Genomic DNA, 26876 nt, shown 5'->3' on the forward strand with positions numbered 1-26876 from the left:
CAAACACAGCAGATTATACTTTCTTCTCAAGTGCACATGGAACATTCTCCAGGATAGATCATATCATGGGTCACAAATCAAGCCTCAGTAAATTTAAGAAAATTGAAATCATATCAAGCATCTTTTCTGACCACAATGCTATGAGATTAGAAATGAATTACAGGGAAAAAACCGTAAAAAACACAAACACATGGAGGCTAAACAATACGCTACTAAATAACCAAGAGATCACTGAAGAAATCAAAGAGGAAATCAAAAAATACCTAGAGACAAATGACAATGAAAACACGACGATCCAAAACCTTTGGGATGCAGCAAAAGCAGTTCTAAGAGGGAAGTTTATAGCTATACAAGCCTACCTCAAGAAACAAGAAAAATCTCAAATAAACAATCTAACCTTACACCTAAAGGAACTAGAGAAAGAAGAACAAACAAAACCCAAAGTTAGCAGAAGGGAAGAAATCATCAAGATCAGAGCAGAAATAAATGAAATAGAAACAAAGAAAACAATAGCAAAGATCAATAAAACTAAAAGCTGGTTCTTTGAGAAGATAAACAAAATTGATAAACCATTAGCCAGACTGATCAAGAAAAAGAGGGAGAGGACTCAAATCAATAAAATTAGAAATGAAAAAGGAGAAATCACAACTGACACTGCAGAAATACAAAGGATTATAAGAGATTACTACAAACAACTCTATGCCAATAAAATGGACAACCTGGAAGAAATGGACAAATTCTTAGAAAGGTATAACCTTCCAAGACTGAACCAGGAAGAAATAGAAAATATGAACAGACCAATCACAAGTAATGAAATTGAAACTCTCATTAAAAATCTTCCAACAAACAAAAGTCCAGGGCCAGATGGCTTCACAGGTGAATTCTGTCAAACATTTAGAGAAGAGCTAACACCCATTCTTCTCAACCTCTTCCAAAAAATTGCAGAGGAAGGAACACTCCCAAACTCATTCTATGAGGCCACCAACACCCTGATACCAAAACCAGACAAAGATACTACAAAAAACGAATATTACAGACCAATATCACTGATGAATATAGATGCAAAAATCCTCAACAAAATACTAGCAAACAGAATCTAACAACACATTAAAAGGATCATACACTATGATCAAGTGGGATTTATCCCAGGGATGCAAGGATTCTTCAATATACACAAATCAATCAATGTGATATACCATATTAACAAAATGAAGAATAAAAACAATATGATCATCTCAATAGATGCAGAAAAAGCTTTTGACAAAATTCAACACCCATTTATGATAAAAACTCTTCAGAAAGTGGGCACAGAGGGAACCTACCTCAACATAATAAAGGCCATATAAGACAAACCCACAGCAAACATCATTCTCAACGGTGAAAAACTGAAAGCATTTCCTCTAAGATCAGGAACAAGACAAGGACGTCCACTCTCACCACTATTATTCAACATAGTTTTGGAAGTCCTAGCCACAGGAATCAGAGAAGAAAAAGAAATAAAAGGAATAGAAATTGGAAAAGAAGAAGTAAAATTGTCACTGTTTGCAGATGACATGATACTATACATAGAGGATCCTAAAGATGCCACCAGAAAACTACTAGAGCTAATCAATGAATTTGGTAAAGTACCAGGATACAAAATTAATGCACAGAAATTTCTTGTCTTCCTGTACACTAATGATGAACAATCTGAAAGAGAAATTAAGGAAACACCCCCATTTACCATTGCAACAAAAAGAATAAAATACCTAGGAATAAACCTACCTAGGGAGACAAAAGACCTGTATGCAGAAAACTATAAGACACTGATGAAAGAAATTAAAGATGATACCAACAGATGGAGAGATATACCATGTTCTTGGATTGGAAGAGTCAATATTGTGAAAATGACTATACTACCCAAAGCAATCTACAGATTCAATGCAATCCCTATCAAATTACCAGTGGCATTTTTTATAGAACTAGAACAAAAAATCTTAAAATTTGTATGGAGACACAGAAGACCCCGAATAGCCAAAGCAGTCTTGAGGGAAAAAAACAGAGCTGGAGGAATCAGACTCCCTGACTTCAGACTATACTACAAAGCTACAGTAATCAAGACAATATGGTACTGGCACAAAAACAGAAATATAGATCAATGGAACAAGATAAAAAGCCCAGAGATAAACCCATGCGCCTATGGTCAACTAATCTATGACAAAGGAGGCAAGGACATACAATGGAGAAAAGACAGTCTCTTCAATAAGTGGTGCTGGGAAAACTGGACAGCTACATGTAAAAGAATGAAAGTAGAACACTCCCTAACACCATACACAAAAATAAATTCAAAATGGATTAGAGACCTAAATGTAAGACCGGGCACTATAAAACTCTTAGAGGAAAACATAGGAAGAACACTCTTTGACATAAATCACAGCAAGATCTTTTTTGATCCATCTCCCAGAGTAATGGAAATAAAAACAAAAATAAACAAATGGGACATAATGAAACTTCAAAGCTTTTGCACAGCAAAGGAAACCATAAACAAGACGAAAAGACAACCCTCAGAATGGGAGAAAATATTTGCAAACGAATCAACGGACAAAGGATTAATCTCCAAGATATATAAACAGCTCATGCAGCTCAATATTACAAAAGCAAACAACCCAATCCAAAAATGGGCAGAAGACCTAAATAGACATTTCTCCAAAGAAGACATACAGATGGCCAAGAGGCACATGTAAAGCTTCTCAACATCACTAACTGTTAGAGAAATGCAAATCAAAACTACAATGAGGTATCACCTCACACCGGTTAGAATGGGTATCATCAGAAAATCTACAAACAACAAATGCTGGAGAGGGTGTGGAGAAAAGGGAACCCTCTTGCACTGTTGGTGGGAATGTAAATTGATATAGCCACTATGGAGAACAGTATGGAGGTTCCTTAAAAATCTAAAAATAGAATTACCATATGATCCAGCAATCCCACTACTGGGCATATACCCAGAGAAAACCATAATTCAAAAAGACACATGCACCCCAATGTTCATTGCAGCTCTATTTACAATAGCCAGGTCATGGAAGCAACCTAAATGCCCATCGACAGATGAATGGATAAAGAAGAAGTCGTACATATATACAATGGAATATTACTCAGCCATAAAAAGGAATGAAATTGAGTCATTTGTAGAGACATGGATGGATCTAGAGACTGTCATACAGAGTGAAGTAAGTCAGAAAGAGAAAAACAAATATCGTATATTAACGCATATATGTGCAATCTAGAAAATGGTAGAGATGAACCGGTTTGCAGAGGGAGATTGAGACACAGAAGCAGAGAAAAAAACATATGGATACCAAGGGGGGGAACGCGGTGGGGAGGTGGTGGTGGTGGGATGAATTGGAGGATTTGGATTGACACGTATACACTGATGTGTATAAAATTGATGACTAATGAGAACCTGCTATATAAAAAAATAAATTAAATTTAAGAAAAGAAACTATTAAAAAATTAATTAATATATAGAATTAATTATATATGTATAATCTTCATTAATATAAGTAATATATATACACACTCATTTTACATTAAATTTATTAAAGGAAAATAACTGTAAATCTGCGCATTTTTTAGCTTTCCTACAAAGCTGTTGCAATTCAACTCAGTAACTTTGTTTTTCTGACAGTTGTCCACATGTAGTTCCTCTCTGTGGCCACAGTAGGGCAGGAGTTCTCTTTTATAAAATTCACAGTCCCGAATAATTTTAACTTTGCCCAAACGTATTTTCAATACCTTGAGATTTATAAACTATATTTGCCAGCATAATGCAAACTTATTTAAAAGAAACTTGCCTCAATGCTGTGATCAAATAAGTGCAATGAAACATTACACAAATGGAATAGGCTGATCTCATGCAGTCAAGGCTACCTTTAAAATGCAGATAGTTTACTTGTTTAATGATGAAAGAAAAATCTTGTGGAAAGCAGTATTTTCAGATGAATAAAATATCAAACCCAGGACATTTTCTTTTCTATCTAGTTGCTTTGCAAATCATACAGACATATAAAAGCAGAAAAAGATATGTGTATTTTTCTGGCAAGTTTTTGTTATTAAATCTTAAAAAGAAGAATTTGTAGTGAAGCTTTTTAAAGTAAACTTAAAAAAGTTTATTTTTCAATACAGAAATTTTTAAAGAATAAATAACAACAGTGGCCTACAGCACCCTCATACAGAGGATTCCCGTTTCTTAAAAAATAAGATCACCTGTTCAGAGTTATAAAATTCAAAGAATACAAAGGATAAAAATATGAAAATCAAATGCCAACTCCGCCTTATCATCTCCTTCCCTTCCCTAGTTGTTTTCCCCGAAAGTAACCACTATTAGTAAATTCTTGTGATGAAGAATATTTTCCTAGGAATGTTTTATCCCATGATTAGGAATGGCATTTAAAACAACAGACTTTAATCTTTTCAAAAGAATTTGAACCAGAACCCAGACTGCAGTTTGGCTACACATGTGAAGTGCGGCAATGGCCTCAGAACCAAAGGCCTGACTAAGTGACTCACCACACCACCGTCAGCCCCACCAGCACCTTTCAGAGTGAATGAGAAATCAAAGTGCCTTCTCACCTCCAGAAATGGTCTTTCCAGAGGAACGGTATTTGGGGTACATTTGATCAGCAGCTGCTCCTGCTGTATGCCAGAAGCCTGGAGAAAAGACCACTGTCTCCAGGGCTGTCAATTTGGCCCTTTCAGACACAATGAAGTCGATTTAACAAAACAAAACAAAACAATTCTGGCTTGGGAATGACAAGGGACTCTTTAAGACATTGATTCATCCATGTTTGCACACATGGAAGAGAAAAGTATGTTTTATATATATACCGAATAAAATATCTAACTTTTTAAGAATGCTGTAAAATATTTCCATATGTACATTATATCAAAGTACTTTCCCCCCAAGTTCGGTTGAAAGGAAATACCCAGAGCATTAGGCCCATCAGAATAGATGTCTCCAGTTGTGGTTTTCAGATGCCCTAACATGCTTCTGCCCAGAACTAATCAAATACAGCTTGGCACTTTCAGGCAGGGTGTGTGTGTGTGTGTGTGTGTGTGTGTGTATGCAATTCCTTACAAAGAGAAAAAAAATCACTCTCGGTAAACATGATAGAGGAGGATAAGATATCACTTGACTTTTTGGTTTATTTCCAACATTATCACTTGTCTTTAATCATTCAAAATGAGAAGCTTCCATCATGACCATCTTGATGCACTGTGTTTGTTTCTCCATAAGTATATGAGAAGGCAGTCTTTGTACCAGAAGCAGGAAAAGGTCATGCATTCTGTGGTGTGGAGAACACAGGATATTTCACTGAACCGTTAGAACCTCTGAAGTTATATTACCTTCATTTTCTAGGTGAGGTGACTAAGACCTAGCGGGAGTAAGAAACTTGCTCAAAGTCACCTAAGTGGTTAATGGTGGACTCTAAGATTTAAACCCATATTCGTCTAACACTAAATTGTATAGACAGTTGACTCCTGAACAACACAGGGGGTAGGGGTGTCAACCCTCCCTGCAGTAAAAAATCCGAGAACAACTTATAGTCAGCTCTCAGTATCCGCGGTTCTGCATCCGAAGATACAACCAACTGCGGATCCTGTAGTACTGTAGTTTTTACTATTGAAAAAAAAAATCCATGAATAAGTGGACCTGCACAGTTCAAACCTGTGCTGTTCAGGGTCAGCTGTACTTTCTACCATAACTTGTGAAAGGGCAGGCCAAGATCCATCTCTGTGATCTTGTTAAAATGCAGGTTCTTGGCCAGACCTTCAGAGATTCTGATTGAGGAAGTCTTACATGGGGCTCAGGCATCTGCATTTAAAAAATCTCCCCAGCAGATTCTTACAGGAACTATGTGAGGACAGCCATTGGACGACAGAGGCAGAGATTAGACTGACACAGCTGCAAGTCAAGGAATGTCATGGAACGCCAGCAACAACTAGGAATGAGGAAGAGGCAAGGAAGTGTTCAGTGCAGAGTGCCAGAGGGAGCAGGGCCCAGCCAATAACTTGATTTCACTTTTCTAGCTTCATAACTGTGAGACAATACATTTTTGTTCTTTTTTTAAGCCAAAAAAAAAAAAAAAATCTCCCCAGCAGGTTCTTATGTGACTCTAGAGTATGAGAACCATTGTCTACATGGCAATGCTCAGATTTTTAAAACAGAAAGGGAAGTTTCATATGATAATCCTCCTTCAAGCCCCTGACGTCTATTTGTAAAGAGGTGGCAATCCCAACTCGCTCTTCACTGTTGACCGTGTCCTTGGGATTACCTGTTAGCTTTGTATTTATATTTAATAGTGTGCATGATCCTTGACTCCCAACAGGTTGAACTACCAGCTTCACCTGCTTGAAATTCCTTTAGCAGAAGTCAGTGTTTCAACCCACTGTCAGAAATCATAAAGCTAAAATGTAAATAGTTGTAGAGGGAAAACACTGACTCTTGTTCACACAATGGCTGTTGGCAGACGTGTTCTGAGATTAGGTTTTGAAGAGAGATGGAAAGGGACCCAGAACTAACATTTGTTAAGTACCTGCTACGGGCCAGGCACACTTAAACTTTATAAATCTTGGAAAATAAGTATTTTTATACCCATTTTGGGGGTTCATAAAGCAGAGAGTCAGAGAATTTAAGCAACTTCTCAAGGCCACATAACAACAGTAGTGGAGCCTATGCTTTGTCCACTATACCAAGCCACATGCATGGAAAGAGGGGGCAAAGAAGGGAGATGGGAGACTCCATAAATTCTCCCCAGGGTAAGTGCCAGCATAGTGCCTGGCATACACCCAGTGCACAGTTAATGTTTGTTGAATGAATTGATGTTAATTCTTCATGCCATCAAAGAGAACTTTCTAGATACCAATGTACTTAAAACCCTTTGCTACTGGGCATATACCCAGAGAAAACCATAATTCAAAAAGACACATGCACCCCAATGTTCATTGCAGCTCTATTTACAATAGCCAGGTCATGGAAGCAACCTAAATGCTCATCGACAGACAAATGGATAAAGAAGATGTGGTATATATATATACAATGGAATATTACTCAGCCATAAAGAGGAACGAAATTGGGTCATTTGTAGAGACGTGGATGGACCTAGAGACTGTCATACAGAATGAAGTAAGTCAGAAAGAGAAAAATAAATGCCGTATATTAACGCATATATGTGGAATCTAGAGAAATGGTACAGATGAACCGGTTTGCAAGGCAGAAATAGAGACACAGATGTAGAGAACAAACGTATGGACACCAAGGGGAGACAGTGGGTGGGGGGTTGGTGGTGCGATGAATTGGGAGATTGGGATTGACATATATACACTAATATGTATAAAATAGATAACTAATAAGAACCTGCTGTATAATAAATAAATAAATAAAATTAAAAAAAAAAAAAAAACCCTTTGGTGTCTCCTGATTGCCCATAGTAGGGGTTCTGTAACTTGTTCAGAAATCAAAGCACTTAGAAATCATGGTGCTCTTTTCAGAACATGATAGATTTATATATTAAGCCACAAATTAATTTATTGTTTATCAGATTTTTTGTCAAAACAATATCCAGCACTAAAGATTTAAGAAAAATATATATATCAGGGCCTTCCCTGGTGGCTCAGTGGTTGGGAGTCCGCCTGCCAATGCAGGGAACACGGGTTTGAGCCCTGGTCCGGGAAGATCCCACATGTTGCGGAGCAGCAAGTCCCGTGCGCCACAACTACTGAGACTGTGCTCTAGAGCCCCGCGAGCCACAAATGCTGGGCCTGTGTGCTGCAACTACTGAAGCCTGCGCACCTGGAGCCTGTGCTCCGCAACAAGAGAAGCCACCGCAATGAGACTCCCGTGCACTGCAGCAAAGAGTGGCCCTGCTCGCCACAACTGGAGAAAGCCTGCGCGCAGCAACGAAGACCCAATGCAGCCAAAAATAAATAAATTTTAAAAATATATATATATCAATACATTCACCCATACATTTATACTTTATTCTAAAAATTGGGAATCTTAGATTACCTTGCAGAAGTTCAAAACTTTATGGTTTGCTATTTCTTTTTTCCAAAATGTTAAATTTCTCCAGATAATGTTCAGGAGAAAAATATAATCTCCCTGGTTTTACATAGTGCATTCCTGGAAATTTTAGTATTTATTAAAGTCATGCAAAAATACTCTTTTGTTTATATTCAAATGGTGTTTACCAAGGCTGAGATAATAGTAAACAGGTTTCCCACCGACATGAAAATCTGGTTGGGTATGGGATGTCATGCAGGACTCAGGATGACTTGTTGAGCAGACTGTCCTGTACATTACAGAATATGCAGCATCACTGCCTCAACAAAATGCCTCATAGGTGTCATTCCAGCTTGAACAACTGATTTAAACTAATTACCAAGAGTCATAAGTGGTTGAACTAAACAGCTAAACTATAAGCTCCTGGAAAGCACCAGTGCTATCATATTCACCCTCAGAGCCCCATCCAGTGGCTGAAGCACAGCAGTGGTAAGGCTTTGTGTCTCGCTGTCTTACACATAAGGGACATGGTAGACGTTGGAGTAGGATATCCTGGCCCACACTGGGATGACCTGAACTCAGATGTAATGTAGAATGTAGAATGTAGATGATGACCATTTTCATTTAACGTCCTCACCTCTTTTATCTCCCCCAAATTATCAAATGAATCATTCTTGAGCGAGAGTCCCTTAAGAGTAGAGCAAAGAGAACAGTGTTGAAAAAGCAGTGATGCCTTATTTTATCCAGAGGACAAATGGGTGGCAAGACTCCACGCCTCTCTCGTTTGGTTTTTCTTTCTTAGAAATAGAACCGTGGGAATTACCGATCAGGAAAACACTTCCAACATAAAAACATAGTTTAAAATTCCACAGAGGAAATGGTAACATGAGTCAAAAAAAAGGAAGACTATAAAACTTCCAACTGCTAAGAGAGCTTATTTCTTTTTTTTTTTAAATGGTTGCTACGTAGCTCCTATTTGATATATTTAAAAAGTGATAGAACAGTTTTAAAAAAAAATTATTCATATCTTTACTATGCTGGAAATTATATCCTTTGCAATGATTTAAATTTATAATAAAAAATTTTGGATGATAATCTAAAAATTTGCAAGGGTCTACATAGCTTTTCAAAATTCTTTAAGGAATATGCAAGCAAAAAAAATTTTTCAAGACTATTGCACTATACCACTGTTTCAGTGGTATATTGCTATGTAAGCAACCTCCTCAAAATTCAGTGGGATAAAAAAACCATTTTATTTTTTCTCACTGTCCTTTGGGTTGATTAGATTCAACAAGGCAGTTTGCTGCTGGTCTTGCTTGAGGTTTCTCATGCAGTTGGTCAGCTGGCAGCTGTAGCTGGAAGCAGGAGTCATCTAGAGCAGGGAGGTCCACAAACTACAACTTGCAGGCCAAATGTGACCCAACATCAGTTTTGTAAATAAAGCTCTATTGGAACACAGCCATGACCATTCATTTAGGTATTGTCTATTTCTTTTTTTTTAACATCTTTATTGGAGTATAATTGCTTTACAATGGTGTGTTAGTTTCTGCTTTATAACAAAGTGAATCAGCTATAGGTATTGTCTATTTCTGCTTCCACACTCTATCAGGAAAACTGAGTAGTTGCAACAGAGACCATATGGTTTACAAAGTCTTTATATAACTTATGGTAAGATGCAATAAACATTTGAATTTTCTTTAAGACCATTTGTTTTGTAGGCATGTCAAGTTGTAAGCTTATTTCCAACCAGAGAGAGAGAAGAGGGCATAGTCCTGAGGCTATTTGCACAGGCCAAGGAATATAGAAGCTGAATGAATATCAGGGGAATTGAGTCAATAATTTTGATCCTTTTCCTCCTTAATAATAGGTTGATGCCTAAATTATCTAGGGGATTGCATAATTTAAATATTCTCTAATGCAGAAGGGTGTCTTTGCTCCTAAGTAAACAGTTTAGGAAAGCTTTTCTTTCACTGGTCTCCCTTAGGAAGGAAAAGGTAGCACAGATCTTTTGGCTCTGGGGCCGCATAGGTGGACTAAATCTATGTGCTAACAGGGATGCTCCTTCTCAGTGATTAGTGATTTGCTCACACACATTAGATTTACTGGACTCTAAATACTGAGAGTGAATTGAGTTGCATGTATTGCTTTTTTTTTTTTTTTCACTTGGCAAGGATTATAGTACACTTTATTGCTCCAGCACTCCATCTCTATGTTACAATTTTTTGTGTGTGTGTGCTGACTTCAAATCTTTTATTGATGTCATCCCTATCTGTATTTTCTTTTTTTTTTTCACACACACGCTGTATTTTATTTTTACAAAAGATAAATTAACACCAAGCATTGTAAATGGATGACCACAACAAAAGCAACAATGATTGCAATTACCAAACATGAAACACACTCATACTATGTCATAATATTGACATTCAGTCCAGTAATCCTCCACTGTAACAGCTCCTTTACTTTGCAGTGATAATTGGTTTGTATATTTTTTGCCTCTGAGTCCTTGTGGGATTTCTTTTTGCTTTTTTTATTTTTTTTTAATACAAGTTGTTTCTTAGGGCATTTGTACATGTTGGTTCTTGTCTAGAATGTTCTCCCTACTTGGCATCCAGCTAACATCTCCTTGCTCAGAGCTTAAATGTGACTTCCTCAGAAAAGTCTGCCTTCACTCCCATTGAGGTTCCTTTCTTACACAGTTTCACAGCACTGTGTACTCCTCCTTTGTGATTCTTACCCCAATGTGTGCAATTAAAAACATATTTGTATCCTCATTTAACAGGGTCCCCCATATACCACGAGAACAGGAGAAGAGTCTGCTTTGTTAACTGTCATATTAATATTTATCTGGAACATAGTAGTTTCTCAAAACTATTTGTTGAGTGAATAAATGAAATCTAAAGCAAGTTATAAAGTAATGTAAATGTATGGCAAAAATATTTATATAATCCTTCAAATTAACCAGAAACATTTAAGACTTACTCAAAAGTATTGACTAGCTAATATTTTGGAAACCAGAGAGTATCTTTTCATCCAGAATTATTATTTTTAAAAATATTTATTTATTTATTTAGGCTGTGCTGGGTCTTGGTTGCGGCATGTAGGATATTAGTTGTGGCATGCGGACTTCTTAGTTGTGGCATGCAAACTCTTAGTTGCGGCATGCAGGCTGGATCTAGTTCCCGGACCAGGGATGGAACCCGGGCCCCCTGCATTTGGAGCGCAGAGTCTTATCCACTGGACCACCAGAGAAGTCCCTGATCCAGAATTATTGTGGATCTTCTCCTTTAGAAAGGAAACTCATGGAGATAGTCTTAACTTTTCTATTCCTCGTTTAGAATACAATGTTTATCACTGTTCAAAGAGATGAAACTTTCACTTTTGCAAGATTTTAAATTGTTTTCCTCTACACTCACAGAACTGGATTCAATAATATCTCCGTTTTGTCTTTTAGAAAATCAAATTCCAGGATATTCATAGATTCAAAGTATTAATAAGAATTTATTACAACAAATTTTTCAGTGCAAATCATAATCAAACATGCACCAGATATATATAGAGAGAGCTCCTGGTACCAACAGCATCATGCCTAAATTGTGATAATAGACTGTAATTTGAATAATATCCAGTGACTTGCTGGTAATATTAAACATCAAGCTCCCTGGGGGGGTGGGCAGGCAGGGAAAGGATTTTGTAGCATTCGCTGATTTCCCGGGAATAAATACTCCTACCATGCCAATTTCAAGGTACCAAACTGACATCACGGAACACAGTTGACTCTCACAGCCGGGATGAGCTGGATCCACACACCACAGATTCTATTGGTTATATATAATAATTATAGGACTACCAGCAATAAGTAATCTAACTCAGAGAAAAAATCATAATCTTCAGCCGTACTTCACAATCTTACTCCACAAGAATTGTATATGGTTTTGGTTTTAGTTGGTGTGATAAGATAGTTTACAGTTAAAGCTAGACATAGCCCTGACTATCAAAACTCTGGGAGCCCAAGCTCCAAGTCATTAGGGTAAAAATTGTAGGTATACTATTACACTGCTGAAAATAAACTTGATTTACTTATTTAAACATATGGAGATTTTCTGCTTTTAAGGGCGAAAGAACTCCCCTTCCCCCCAGTCCTTCTAATAGAATTTATAAGCAATTCAATGGAAGGAGAAATACTAGACTTTAAAAAGAAACCACTGACTACATTCACATGTCTTTTTAGGAACCTGTCAAGAATACTTTAAGTCACACACAAGAACTGGATTCAATAAAAGCTTTATTTTTTTTATAAAATCAAAACCCAGAACAGTGCAGAATCCATTTTGGTCATTTGGACAGAGTTGGTACTATGTTCCCACCAATCTTTGCTCTTCTGTGTCTACACATCACAAGACGAACTCTGCACTCCTGGGAGTGGTGGAGTGGGAGGAGAGAACTGGACCGGGCAGTGTGAGAGGGTAAGGTGAAGAGGAGAGGCCTTAGCAAAGGGAGCATGAAGAAGTGTGGTCTGTGGTCAAAAACTTAGTGGCTAAACTTAGATGAAGAAATGGTCACCAATCAGTCACATTTCATATCCTGTCTTATGGACTGCATGTCTGTGTTCCCCACAAGTTTGTAAGTTGACACTTGAGTCCTCAGTGTGATGATGCTCGGAGGTGGGGGCTTTTGGGAGGTAATTAGGAGGAAGGAGCCCTCATCATGGCATTAGTGCCCTTGTAAGAAGAGACAAAAGAGGGACTTCCCTGGTGGCGCAGTGGTTAGGTATCCACCTGCCAGTGCAGGGGACACGGGTTCGAGCCCTGGTCTGGGAAGACCCCACATGCTGTGGAGCAACTCAGCCCGTGCGCCACAATTACTGAGCCTGTGCTCTAGAGCCCATGAGCCACAACTACTGAGCCCGCGTGCCACAACTACTGAAGCCCACGTGCCTAGAGCCCGTGCTCCACAAGAGAAGCCACCGCAATGAGAAGCCACCGCAATGAGAAGCCCACGCACCGCAACGAAGAGTAGCCCTCGCTCGCCACTAGAGAAAGCCCGCACGCAGCAACATAGACCCAATGTAGCCAAAAGCAAACCAACAAATAAATAAATTTATTTTTTAAAAAGAGAAAGACAAAAGAGAGCTTGCAGAAGGCAGCCAACTGCAAACCAGGAAGGGTGGGGGGCCCTCACCAAGAACAATCTGCCAACATCTTGATTTTGGACTTCCCAGTCTCCAGAAATGTGAGAAATAAACATCTGATGCTTAAATCACCCAGTGTATGGTAATTTGTTACAGCAACCTGAGCTAAGACTCTTAGGAAACATCATTGTAACCCCAATAATTAAACTTGACTATTGAAGTACTGTACTTCAGTACCAGCTTACGAATTTAAAAAAAAAATCAGCATAAATGAAATAATCAGCTGTATAGGAATGCTCACAAGTGTTAAAATAGAGAAAAATTGGATATAGCCCAAATGTTCAAAAGAAAGGGACTATTTAAATTATGGCACATAGACTTGATGACATACGTAGCGCTAAACTAATTTTTCAAAATATGCTCACAGGGGTTAAGGGGGGGAGGAAGGGTTGAATTTTTACACATATAGTATGCTTACAATTTTTATTTAAAATGTCTATCTTGGCAATTCCCTGGTGGTCCAGTGGTTAGGACGCGGCACTCTCTCTGCTGGGGCCCCGGGTTCTATCCCTGGTCGGGGAACTAAACTCCCATAAGCTGCGCGGCATGGCCAAAAAAAGAATAAATTAATTAAAAAAATATTAATGTCTTCCTTATGCCTAGAAAACAAAATGGGAGGAAAGGCATCAAACTGTTAAAAACGATTATCTGCATACTGAAACTGAAGGTGATTTCATTCTATTTTCCCCTACTTTCCAAATTGTAAAGTTTTTTTTAAGACAAGTGACATTTCAAATTTAGAAAAGGTTAAACCATCTAACATTATGAAGAATCCTTTTAAAAGTACGAAACTTTAATGCTTTAGCTTTCTCAAATTTCTAAGTTAACCCACTTATTTTCCAGAAACTTGATAGTCCTCAGTTCATCTGTGTTCAGTCAAGTTGTTCCACGGAACTTCACATAGTAGGGAGAGAGGAGTCCTGACAGGCAAGAGCTCATGCTGGGCTGGCAAGTGGAGGCTTTCCCCTCCACAGCTGTTATTAAAATATTCAACTCAAGACTTTCAAAATGTAGATTTAGTCTACAAGCCAATCAAGTAATTGAATTTAAATAAGGCATATTGTTTTTGGGAGTGTTATTTTAAAAGTACCAACTTTTAAGTTGTATCAAACACAATACTACAGGATCACAAAACATGTCCATGCAGTATACATCAGCCTAGGTCACAGAGAAATGTTTACTCTACCTCCGAATCCAATGCTTTTCAATTGCATCCCCATTAAAAATTTTAATAGTGATTAAACATCACGTAAGATAATCGTATTATCCTCGTTGCTTAACAATTCTTGGGATTTGCAGGTGTTCACGGAAGCCTGATGGATGTCTTTTGAGACTGAACTTTGACAATAAAGGGCTTCAGCTATCATTTCTTGTGCCAAAGTGTTTATTGGGGGTGCCCATTCAGTCTCAAATCACTAAACACACCACTTGCAAAAATCCTACCAACACAAATGGCTCTGGGTAACACATACAACCTGTGCACCTCGATCCCCTCATTTGTAAAACAGAAATAGGTATGAAAGGGTTGTTGGGAGGACTAGATTAAGATGTTAAGTGCTATGGAGATGCCATTAAGTACCGCCATTAATAAATTTTTAACTGCCCTGAGTTCAAGGGCCACCCAGCCACTTAGTTATGCTGCCTTTCCTCTTCTGCAAAAATGTTAATTAAAAATTTTGTCTACCAAGAACAGGTTAGCTGGCTGTGGTACAATGAAGGTTTTAAGAGGCCAGAAAGATTTCTGCCTTTTTCCTTTGGAAGAAAAGGGCACTTTTATTCTAATCAAGGAAACACTCCTCTGCATATGACATTTAAGTCTCATCGTGCCAGCAACAGTAAATGCCTAAATGGAGGAGGATCAAATTATACATAATTCGGATACTCTTTCAGCTTCTAGATTCTTGGCTTGTGAAAACAGCACTTGCTCTCTACTTTCCCTTGAGATGGGAAATAAGCTTGACATGGCCTGAAGAAATCGTCCTGGAAGACAATTCAGAAGACCTTATGTAGAATACTTGGGAGGGCTGCTTGATACAGTCTAAGCACTGAAAAGAAGGAGCTATTATTAAAATCTTTAGATACTTTTGCATTATTAAGAGTTAACAGGAACACATAACATAGTTCCTAAGAGAAAATATATTACGGTCCATATTTTAATGCTGTCTAGAGCTACCATCAAAAAATTTTAGCCATCACTGACCTACAATTACTTTTACAAAAAGTAATCAACTAAAAATTGTGTGTGTGTGTGTGTTGGGGGGGCCCTCTAGTTACTTCAAAAACCAAACGTGTACACTAACAAACCACAACAGAAATAACAGAACAAGGCTTTTTGATTTTTTTATTACTCAAAGAAGCTTCATTTTTTTATTTAGCTTTCTGACTCTGCGCTTGTGCTTTCAACACTTTCACAACGATTTTCTGCTCCTCAATGAGGAAAGCACGCTTGATCCTAGAAAAGAAAATGTTAAATACAGTTTTAAAAAAATCAATTTAACACAAGAAAGAAAAGTGTCATAAAAGAACCGAGTAAAGCAATCAGGTAAGATACCCAGAAAAGTAAACGAAACCTACACAAGTACAGATTTAAAACTTAAAAGAGCTGAAAAAATTCTATGGACAGACCCTTTCAGCTTAAGGTGTCCTTCTGGTACCCCTGGTTATCTAATAATCTACCCTCAAAAGCCTGGGATTTCTGACTACTTCAAATGTCCTGGACATAATCACATTACAGAAATAGAGCTGATGTCACTCTTACCCAGAACAAAGACTACACAGACTCCCTCAGTGTCACAGCAAATGCTATTCTTTAGGCTACCCTATAGATCTATACCCAAATCTTCAGAAGCTAGGGCCTGAGAATTTTATTTTTTAACAAATGTGCTCATGTGGTTATGTTTAGCAAAGTCTGGGAACCAAAGACTGGTAAAAAGCCAAACTCCTCTAGCTTGAAACTCATGACTCATTCATCTCCAACGTTACCTTTCCAATTTCATTCCTCATTCCTTTTATACCCTCAATGTGCCAGATCAAACTATGTTCATTCCCTGCCTGCAATGCCCCCTCGACCTCTTGTCTAAAACTTACCCGTCATTCAGGTTCCACCTCGAATACCACTCCCAGATTCTCAGCTACTTTAAAGTCATTTCTCCTCCAAACTTCAACCATAGTTAAGTTTTCCTATATTTCATGGAAGTTATATTTAGCTTGTATTTGTATTAATGTAACATGCCTAACCTCCCCTTACAAATTAACTCCTGAAAGGTAGAATGAACTTGCAAAGTTTGATGTCAGATTTGGTGTAGAGACTTAGCCAGACCACTTTATAGAACAAGCTGAATAAACTGAAGGCAAACCACTCCTCTGAACCAACTTCTTCTCTTATAAAGACCAATCATCTTCTCTTATAAAGACATCAAATCTTTCCACTTAGGTCTCTGGAGAAAACTTAATGTAGCCAGTAGGGTTAATTAAGAGCAAGAGCCTCAATAAAACCTGGAACAATCCTCTTACCACCTATGTAACTTTAAGCAACAAGCCTTGGTTTCTCCACCAAAAAATAAATAAAAAATACCTCCCAGATGGACTTTTGGCAGAGCTTATCATAAAAATGCTGAGCAAATATTATCGCTATAAACCCCACTGCTTCTATTCCTACCTATGCCACTACCAATCCTTTTGCACATCCACAAGACCCAGTCATCTCCCAATAACCCCATTTACCCCCAATCCAGCCTTCGGTCTTCATGTAGGTGCCATTTCGTCAGCCTTCACAAAGTAGACAAACTGTTCCAAGCACTCATCCTTTGTTGAAAGAATGACTTCACTATCCATCCTGCCGCACATTTAGTCTCTGGCACACCAAAGGTTTCGCTGCCCTGCTCAAACCCCATCAATTACCACATTTTAAAGAATCAAGCCAAAAAACCTGTCCTATGAGGCCCTTCATTACCTGTGATGTTTCTACCTTTCCTGTCTATCATCTTCCCAAACATTCTGCTCCAGCCACACTAGAACTACGTACAGCGATTTTGTTCCTACACTTTTAGGACTTTCCACTCTCCATCAACCTGAGACTTTCTTACCTGCCTGCCCCACCCAACCTTTTAATTTCTACATCTAGCATAAAGATGTCCCAACATCGTAACTGAATAGGAGCTAATATCATTTATTAGTTTGTTCAGCATCAATTACCCCTAGTCAAGGAGGATTCTACTGATACAATATGCAACTTTTGTTATTTTTTCACCAGTCTTCTAATAATGATTAGTATGCAGTGCAACATACACACACACACTTAAGATAGTCCATCTGATTTCATAGTTATTTACCTGTCACGGACACATTTAGCACACATGGAACCACCATAGGCCCGGCTAACATGTTTTTTCGTTTTAGACAACCTCATAAGAACTTTAGGTCTCACAGCACGAACCTGCATAAAGAAAACGCTGAGATTATTTTGTCATGCTTTAACAGAAACAGAAATTGTCCTAGATTTTTGATGAGTATTAAGTATAAACATTAATCTAGGTTACAAAGGGAAATGGTACACTGATCTACCTGAAAGGCATTTCACTGTATTTGCCATATAGGCTTTAAAAGAAAGTCTATGTTTTTCACAGATATGGATCATGAAGGCTTAGTAATTCTCAACCCTCCTAGTGGTGACCTCTCCTTCACTCACTCACCAAAGGAATTAATGCTCAAAAGCTCAACCCTTCTTATGTTATTCACAGCAAAAGGATCACTTACTCCTCGAAGTCGGCCTGGGCACACGCCACATGCAGATTTTGGTGCTTTCCCAACTTTCTTGGTATAAAGGTAAACAATTCTATTACCAGGGGTTCGGGACCTAGAAAGTGAGAGAATAGACAATAGCTCAACATTTTGCAGAATAAATGACAATACGTATATTAATTTTGGAAATACTTACAGCCTGGTTTTGTTAGAGGCTGTATTGTAGGACAGCCTACGACGGTATGTCAAACGCTGAACCATCCTGAATGCCTAAATCAAGATGAAATAAAACTGCATTGTAGAAAAAATTCAAACCTTAAAACAAAACAGCATCACAGAGTTTACATATTACCCATTACGTTCTTACATATAATATCCTTACCTTAAGGTATCTTATGAAAAGGATTCCATGTTTTAAAACCACAGCTGATGATTTACATGAGGATGAACCGGGAAGACTGAATCAAACCACAAAGAGTAGAATGTCTCAGCCCAGAGCTCAGAGGTGGAGGGAGAAAGAAGATGCTTTAGCTGCCTGGGTTGGCTTAATCAGGGGGCTTCCTGGAGGAGGGGAGCCAAAGCCAGTGATTTAAGCAGGGGAAGGAACTGGGAACATTGATCCTTTATGCCCCCACGGGAAGTCCCTTAGCATCCTCTTGGTCTCTGGGACCTAGGGCTGGACCCAGTGCAGATTGAGTATGATGGTTATTTAAGATTATTGACCATTTCTCCCCGACCCAGCAAAACAAAGGCGAAAGTGGAGATCCTCTTTTCTCTGAGGTTCTACTGTGCAGTGGCGATTACATTCCCCTAAAATAAACACATTTGTATACCAAAATAAATAAATAAACTACAGCTGACCCTTTGTACCCGCAGGTTCTGCACCCACAGATTCAATGAACCGCGGATCAAAAATACTCAGGGAAAAAAAGCTTCACAAAGTTCCAAAAAGCAAAACTCGAATTTGCTGCGTGCCCACAACTATTTACATAGTCATTCACATTGTATTACGTGTTATAAGAAATCTAGAGATGATTTAAAGTATATGGGAGGATTTTACACAAGTGACTTGAGCATCAGCGATTTTGGTATCCTCGGGGATCCTGCAACAATCCCCCAGGATACTGAGGGACAGCTATACTTATATTTAAGGGTGATTGGGAAGAATGCTAAGGGGCGATGTTTGTTTTCCTGACGGTAATCAAACGTAGCACTTGGTTAAAATTTTGATTACCAGGCTTTTCTCTCAAAGAGTCTGACTCTGTTTGGAGTAGTATCCAGAAAAGTGCTACCAACAGGCAAGTTTGAGAAACACTGGTTTTAAAGGAAGGGCACATGAGCACACCCACGTGTAAGTTGAATCCTTAGCTATACCATTTACTCAGACTATAAAGCTCCATAGGCCAGCTTGCTTATCTGTAAAATATAATTTTTGACTATTTCACACAACTGTCATTAGGATTAAACGACAGCAGGCATTCTGCCCAACCTAGTGGCTGCCCAGGGTTCAGTGTTTTGCCCCCAAAGCAGCATCTGGGACAAGTTAGGTGCCATTTAATACTAATTTTGGTACTGGATCAAGTGTCTCTGGATTATGGCATCCAACCGGTTTTTCTTCTTTTTTCAGTGAACTACCCAAAATACCATAAAACATAAACAAGACTTGAATCAACCTAATTTTTCCCAAATTTTGTAACCATTTCGTCACAGCATGTTACTTAAAAGACAACAGCCTGTATCTGTTGTTGCAAGCTCCTTACTCTCATTACACTGGAACTGTCAGACACCAAAACCCACACGGAAGGCCGGTGCGAGTGACCCAATCAGCCGTTTGCCTCTCCAAAACCAAGACAGAAAACTCCCTATTAAAACATTTTTATCTTCCTTGCTATTGGTCTTACAACACAATTTGAAATGACCCGAACATGCCGGTCGTCGACCCTCCCAGAGCCTGGAGAACAGCTACAGGCGCGGGGTTAAAGCATGGTCGTAAGATATGACAACGTCCGGCGACTTCGCAGTCTCCACCAGCCGGAACTCACAACTCATTTGTCTCTGAACGCCGGACTGCAAAGGCGGCAAAGCCAGGGGTGGTGAGCTCCTGCCACTCACTGCTGCGGAGCGGAGGTCGGGATCGAGGGGTGTCTGAAGCTAAAGTCCGGGGAACTGCTCACCACCAACCTTCCTCCTAAGCCCTTACCCCCACGCCAGCTCAAAAGACTGTGCCTGAGAGACCCCGTCTCCTGCAACACCCAGGATGGCGGCCGATTGTAAAGGCAGTAGCGATAAAGACAAGGAAAAAGCAACCATACCTCTAGATACTGTCCCCGGAAGAGGAAGAAGAAAGCGCCCGCGAGTTCAAGGGTCAAATATGACTGCGCAGGATAGGAAGTACGTCATAGGAAGGGGCGTGGCGGCGAGAACGCCGCCATGTTGTACGGAAGCCACGGAGCTCCCCTCGGTGGGCGGGGATTCATAGCACCGCCGCGTTGTACGTCAAGCGACGTGCCGCCCCTCTGTGGGCCGGGATGCGCATAGCCTTCCACAACAGCGCCACGCAAAGGTCTTTAGGGAATCGCTGTAGAAACAAACACAAGTGACAAAGCATCTACGAAGGGCGGAGGTGGGACAAAACCAGCCTTTTTCCGTTCTCAAGGGCGCTGAGACATATTTGACTTAAAGAGCGCCACCTTTGGGGTTAAGCCTGAGTTTAAAGCCCAATGCTGATCCTTATCACTAGGTGACCTTTGAGGAGTTGCTGTCCTTAACCGTCCCTTCTTTTTTCTTGTCCTTCATTCAGAGCACAAATTTTACAAATTAGGATTTTAATCCAATATCCGCTAATTATTAGCTGTGTTATGTTGGGTGAGTCCTTACATCTCGAACAGGAAGCTGTTAGTAACCTTGCAGAGTTATGTCGTGATCAAAAGCATCATGAAGTTAAAGCACTCAGCACGGTGTCTTGTAGAGCAGTGGTCCCCAACCCTTTTGGCACCAGGGACCGGTTTCGTGGAAGAGTTTTTTTTGGGGGGCGGCGGGAGGGGATATGGGGGATGGTTCAGGCGGTAATGCGAGCGGTGGGAAGCCGCAGATGAAGCTTTGCTTGCTTGCCCGCTCTTCACCTCCTGCTGTGTGCCCGGTTCCTAACAGGCCGCTGACCGGTACCGGTCCACGGCCGGTTGCGGACCCCTCTTGTAGCGAGTGGGTGCTCAATAAATGGTGGTTAATCTTATGATTATGTACAAAGAGTTTCTTGAGGCTTCACATGGGTGGTAAAGCTTTAACAGGGCCTTAAAGATGAGGAGGAAGAAAAAAAAAAAGATCTCTCTAAAATAGCATGTGAAAGTTTACATTAAGTGCTTCTGTGTATTTTTCTGAGAAGAGGGTCCTTAGTTTTCATTATATGGTCAAAGCGGTTCATGACATCCAAAAAAGTAAACACTTTCCCTGGGCTCTAAGGAAGACCGCTAAAAACGGTCTTTACATATTTAATCTTAGATTAAGTTCCCTGGAAACATACTGAGAGAGTTATATGCTGGTGTACTGGGGAGTGCTCTTAAAAAATACACCTGTAAGGGAGTGAGGAACGTAGGATCAGGAGACCCACAGTGTTGTTAAAACTGAGGCCTCAGCTGTTCCAACGGGGAGCTCTGGAATTGGGATGGCTCTTCATAGTTGTCCCAAACTGGCAAGGAAGCTGGGCCTTTGCATCCCACATCAGCCAGTCTTTGGTCTGGCTGCTCCCTGACCATGGGTGACGCGGTTTCCTGAAGCTGCGAGCAATGTCCAGTGACCCAGCTAATATCCTTGGCCCAGAAGAGAGGATTTGAATAGAGTATCCCAGTGTCCACTCAAGTTCTCTTTCAGGTTTTCCAGTCCAATTATAGAGGTGAGAAAGCAGGCAAGTGACTGAGGGCAAATGCCCTGTCCATACAGAGATCTGTCTCAGACTGTGAGGCCTTTAATTCCGTCTTGCCTCACGTCACTGCCATCTTTGTCACCACACCAGATGGAAGGCTCTGGTTATATCCCTCCCTTTGCTGACTCTCACATAGCTGCTTCTCCCCTGACCTTGACATAGTTCCTTCTCTCCTTCCCAGTTCTTCACTTTTTGTCCCCTGGAATTCCTTTCATCTCTGTACCAGGTATTGAGATGGAGGCTGGGATTGAGAGCCAAATGTGGTTTTTGAATGAATGAACAAAAGAATGCATTTACTTGGAATATATTCTCACTATTTCTGGAGAGACTTCGCTGGGCAGTTGAGTATAACAGAAGATGGGAGCCCTAAGCACACTGTAGTGTACTTAGTGTACTTTACCTACCTTTCTGTGCCCACCTCCACCCCAGCAGATAAGAACAATAGTCTCACTGTCACAGATTTCCCTTGTTCTACATAACCCAGTTCTATAACATGACTTTTCGTCTCTTTCATTCTGTGTTTGCATTTTTTCTTGATCAGACTTGCCAGAGATGTGGCAATCTTAGTAAACATTTCAAAGAACCTCACTTGTTTTTATTAATCTTTCTCCTTTTAGCTCTTTGTTTGTTAATTTTGGGTACACTTACTAAATATATCCAGTTATATACTGTATTCTTATCTCTGTATTTCTAGGCCCCTCTTCTGGTTATCAGTTGCTGTTGTAACAAACCACCTGAAACTTAGTGGCATAAAATAACACCATTTTATTATGCTTATGGATTACATGGGTCAGGAATTTCTTCATGGCATAGTGAGAATGGTTTGTCCTTGCTACGGGATAACTGGGGGTGCTTCAACTGTGGGTGACTTGGACAGCTGGAGGCTGGGATCATCTGAACACTTTTTTAGTTAATTCCTGGGTTGGGATACCTCGAAGGCCAGGCTCAGCCTGAGACTGTCAATCAGAGCACCTCTACGTGGCCTCTCCATGGGGCTTGGACTTCTCACACATGGCAGCTGAGAGGGAGTATCTTGAGAGGGAGCATCTAGAAAGCAAGCAGTCTAAGAGAACCGGTAGAAGCTGCATGGCCTTCTATGATCTAGCCTTGGAAGTTACATAGCATTATTTCCACCATATTCTATTGGTCAAAGCTGTTACGAGCCCCCCAGATTCAAAGGCAGTGGACATATATCCTCACCTCTTGATGGATAGAGTGTCAATGATTTTAGGATCATATTTTAAAGATACCACAGTTTCCTGCACTCTTTAATATTTACTATCCTTTTGTTTTTCCATGCTTTGTTCTGTTTTCTTTTCACCTGTCTTCCAGTTCATTAATTCTCTTTTCAGTATAACTCCAGTGAGCTTTTAATTTCAGTTCTAAGCTTTCCATTTATCTCTCTTTTTATATTTCTCATTCTATGCAGAAATTTTTAACCTTGATTTTTCTTTCCTTGAGTACCTGAGTATATTTAGCAGAATTATTTCAATGTTTTGTGACTGATAACTCCATTCTCTGAATCCCCCAAGCATGGCTTTCTGTTGTGTGATATTTCTCTTGGTTTTTGCTGGCTTGTCATCTCATGTGGCTGATTGCTTTTTATTGATTTCAGGATATTTTATATGAAAAATTAAAATAATTTTAGGCATTGCATATCTACTCACATACAAATTTTAGAATCAACTTGTTTAGCTCCAGACAAAAACTTGTTGACATTTTTAATACATTGAATTTATCTGTTAACTTGGGGAGAATTGACCTCTTTATGATGTTGAGTCATCCTATCCAAGAACATGGACTGTCTTTCTATTTATTCATCTTTATTTGTTTTTTTTTTTTTTTTAAAGTCTGGAGAAACCTGAGAGAGTGTATAGGCCTCATGTTCCTTCCTTTCCTAGGTCCAAACTAGCTGTGAGTTGTGGGCAGGTAAAACAGGCACTAACTGGAATCTAGTTTGATAACTAATGACAGTATCTGCAGGGGGGTTGCACAGAAGTGGTGGATTTCCTAGAGCCCTTGTCCTTGGAGCCTAGGAGTCTGAGGGCCCGTGGCTGGGAATTGTCAGAAAGTAGCCCTTTCTTTTTTTTTTTTTTTTTTAATTTTATTTATTTATTTTTGGCTGTGTTGGGTCTTCGTTTCCGTGCGAGGGCTTTCTCTAGTTGCGGCAAGTGGGGGCCACTCTTCATCGCGGTGCGCGGGCCCCTCCCTATCGCGGCCTCTCTTGTTGTGGAGCACAGGCTCCAGATGCGCAGGCTCAGTAATTGTGGCTCACGGGCCTAGTTGCTCTCCGGCATGTGGGATCTTCCCAGACCAGGGCTTGAACCCATGTCCCCTGCGTTGGCAGGCAGACTCTCAACCACTGCGCCACCAGGGAAGCCCCTCATCTTTATTTTTAAAGCTTTATTGATATAGTTTTTCTGCATTTTTTAAATTAAGTTTATTTCTAGGTATTTTATCTGTTTTGCTGCTAATATAAATGGCATTCTCTTTTCCATTACTCCATTTAACTGTTTTCTTTTTATGGAAGTCTATGAATTTTTGTTTATTAATTTATATTCTACTACCTTACTTATTATTGGTATTTAATTTTTAAATTTATTTTGGAGGGGTGTCCAGGTACATTATCCAGGTATATTACCTCTTCCTTTCTAATTCTTATACCTCTTGCCCAATTCCATTGGCTGATACTTCAAACACAACATTAAATAGTAGTGTAGATAATGGACTTTTTTTGCATATGCCTGACTTTAGCAGGAAAGCATCCAGTGCTTCTCTGCTAAGTTGTGTTAAGGAGATAGCGATTGATTACTATCTCTTAATCTATTTAATCTTTTTGCCATGTCAGGAAGGGGTGTTGAATTTGTTAATTTTCTTCTCAGTATCCTTTAAGATGCTAATTAAAATTTTCTCCTCAGATCAATTCATGTGGGAGGGGGAAGCAACACCTTTTCTAATTTGCACAAAGGCACCATGGTGTTTCTGTTTCACTGGCCATTCCTCTGCCTGGAATGCTCTTCCCCCAGATGTCTGCATGGCTTACTCTTACTTCCTTCACTTGTTTGCTTAAGGTCACTTTTTGGAGAGGCCTATCCTAACTATCCTATATATTGATAAATCGTACACTTCTATCGTTCACTGGCACTTATAGATCCCCTCAACCCTGTTCTATATTTTTTCCTGCATTTATTTTCTACATACTATATATTTATTTATTGTGTTTATTATATGTTATCTGTCTCCATTAGAAATATGCTCCATGAGGTAGGGAGTTTTGTCCTTTTAAAAAGAAATTTTTTTGAACTGATATATTTTTATTGCCTAGAGTGGTTCCTGGCATGTAGTAAGCACTCAAAATAATTTTTTTTAAATTTATTTATTTATTTTTGGCTGTGTTGGGTCTTCATTTCTGTGCGAGGGCTTTCTCTAGTTGCTGCAAGTAGGGGCCACTCTTCATCGTGGTGCGCGGGCCTCTCACTATCGCCGCCTGTCTTGTTGCGGAGCATAGGCTCCAGACACGCAGGCTCAGTAGTTGTGGCTCACGGGCCCAGTTGCTCCGCGGCATGTGGGATCCTCCCAGACCAGGGCTCGAACCCGTGTCCCCTGCATTGGCAGGCGGATTCTCAACCACTGCACCACCAGGGAAGCCCCTCAAAATAATTTTTGAGTGAATGTATGAGATTGGAACTTATCAAGGAATGGTGAGAGGGGGCATTTGAACTCGAGCCTCCTGTTCCAGAGAGCTTGAAGTTAAGAATTTAACATTATTCCGAGATGAGGTTATATTTACAGTCATTGAGATACAGGAAAGGGACTGAAGGACTTTCATTGTAGAACTTGTATACTTTGTCCCATTACTGGGTATCACAGCCTATAGTGCTCCATGAATGTATGCATTTTATTGGTACTGTGATTATTTATGAATAGCCTAATTCTGTTACACCATATTTTGTGTATTAAAACATTAATTGGTCCAATGTAAACACTTAAAATATGTCATGGTTTTGGTAATCTTCCTTTGGCATGTCTTCATTTTTAAATTGATACTTGGGACCCTCAGGAAAAGTAGCCTCAAGCTTTTCTCAACCTGTGAGAGACCCTGGCAGAGACGACTGCTCAACTTACACTGTAGCTCCAAGTCTTCTGAACTACTATTGACCCCTTTTGTTAATTGCGTCACCTGCATCTTTAATTGCTTTGCCAGTTTGAGCTGTAATTTAGACATAATTTTTGCTACAAAGAGTTAAAATATGAGAGCATTTTAACCACTCTAAAATTTAGAAATAGGAACTTGAGACAAATTAGATTTTTCTAATAGAAATGTTCTGAGCCTAAAGCCCTAAAGGAGAGTAAGGAAACCAATTAACTTTAATTTAAATAATCATGCCTTAAGTAGTAAATGAACCAAGTTCTATTGTTAAAGAACAACTGTATTAAATCCCTGAAAGGTTAGCTTCAAAATGGCATTAATGCAGTGGTTTCAGGTCTAACTAATGAAATAAATTTCTATTGGTCACCGTAACCTCTGTTTGTTGTCTTACTGGGCATGGTTATTGAGCGTAGTGGAGGGGAAAGATTGAGAGATCAAGGATAGACTAATTCCCATTGATGTTCCTATTGTTAGTAACTTTTTTTTTTAAGCCACAAACAAAAAAGCTAATCGTTTTACTCCTGGGAAAAAACAGTACAAGAAAATGTGAGAAAAGATTATTTTCTTATTCTAAAACTTGCATATATATGTGCTTTTCTGTTTGTACTCGCTATTTTAAAGTAATATATTTATGATATTGAGATTACTATTTATGACTACAATGACTGAATTTCAGCCAATGTCTATAAGCATTAAGGCAACCATCGATGATGTATTAATAAGGTATAATGCTAGAATCTGGCACTGGGTTAATGCCTGGAGATGTATTTTGGATGAGTTTATGTAATAGAATAGAAAGAACATGAGTTTGGCAGGCAGTATGAAGTCAGATCAT

The 26876-nt window shown here is 39.4% G+C and overlaps 1 protein-coding gene across 2 annotated transcripts; it reads right to left on the reverse strand.

Annotated features, from left to right (window-relative positions):
- Positions 1–15547: 15547 nt before the first annotated feature.
- On the reverse strand, positions 15548–20313 carry RPL34 (ribosomal protein L34). Of its 2 annotated transcripts, none has more exons than XM_061191171.1 (5): positions 20285–20313; positions 18169–18242; positions 17988–18087; positions 17564–17667; positions 15548–15684 (listed from the first exon to the last, which is right to left on the reverse strand). In XM_061191171.1, the coding sequence occupies exons 2-5, from the start codon at positions 18231–18233 to the stop codon at positions 15600–15602; spliced, it is 354 nt and encodes a 117-aa protein (XP_061047154.1). In that variant the 5' UTR covers positions 18234–18242; positions 20285–20313; the 3' UTR covers positions 15548–15599. The 2 variants fall into 2 exon arrangements, with proteins under 2 accessions (XP_061047154.1, XP_061047155.1); XM_061191172.1 differs by lacking the exon at positions 20285–20313 and adding an exon at positions 18355–18555.
- Positions 20314–26876: the final 6563 nt, after the last annotated feature.

This window comes from Eubalaena glacialis, chromosome 5, assembly GCF_028564815.1.
Source record: "Eubalaena glacialis isolate mEubGla1 chromosome 5, mEubGla1.1.hap2.+ XY, whole genome shotgun sequence".
In the NCBI taxonomy this organism is placed as follows: Eukaryota; Metazoa; Chordata; class Mammalia; order Artiodactyla; family Balaenidae; genus Eubalaena; species Eubalaena glacialis.

Excerpts from the sequence above, each read along its gene's own strand:
- RPL34 (XM_061191171.1), bottom strand. The coding sequence starts at position 18,233 with ATGGTTCAGCGTTTGACATACCGTCGTAGGCTGTCCTACAATACAGCC. Across the intron at positions 18,088-18,168 it reads GCCTCTAACAAAACCAGGCT|GTCCCGAACCCCTGGTAATA; the intron begins GTAAGTATTTCC and ends CTCACTTTCTAG. Across the intron at positions 15,685-17,563 it reads GCTAAATGTGTCCGTGACAG|GATCAAGCGTGCTTTCCTCA; the intron begins GTAAATAACTAT and ends TTTCTTTTCTAG.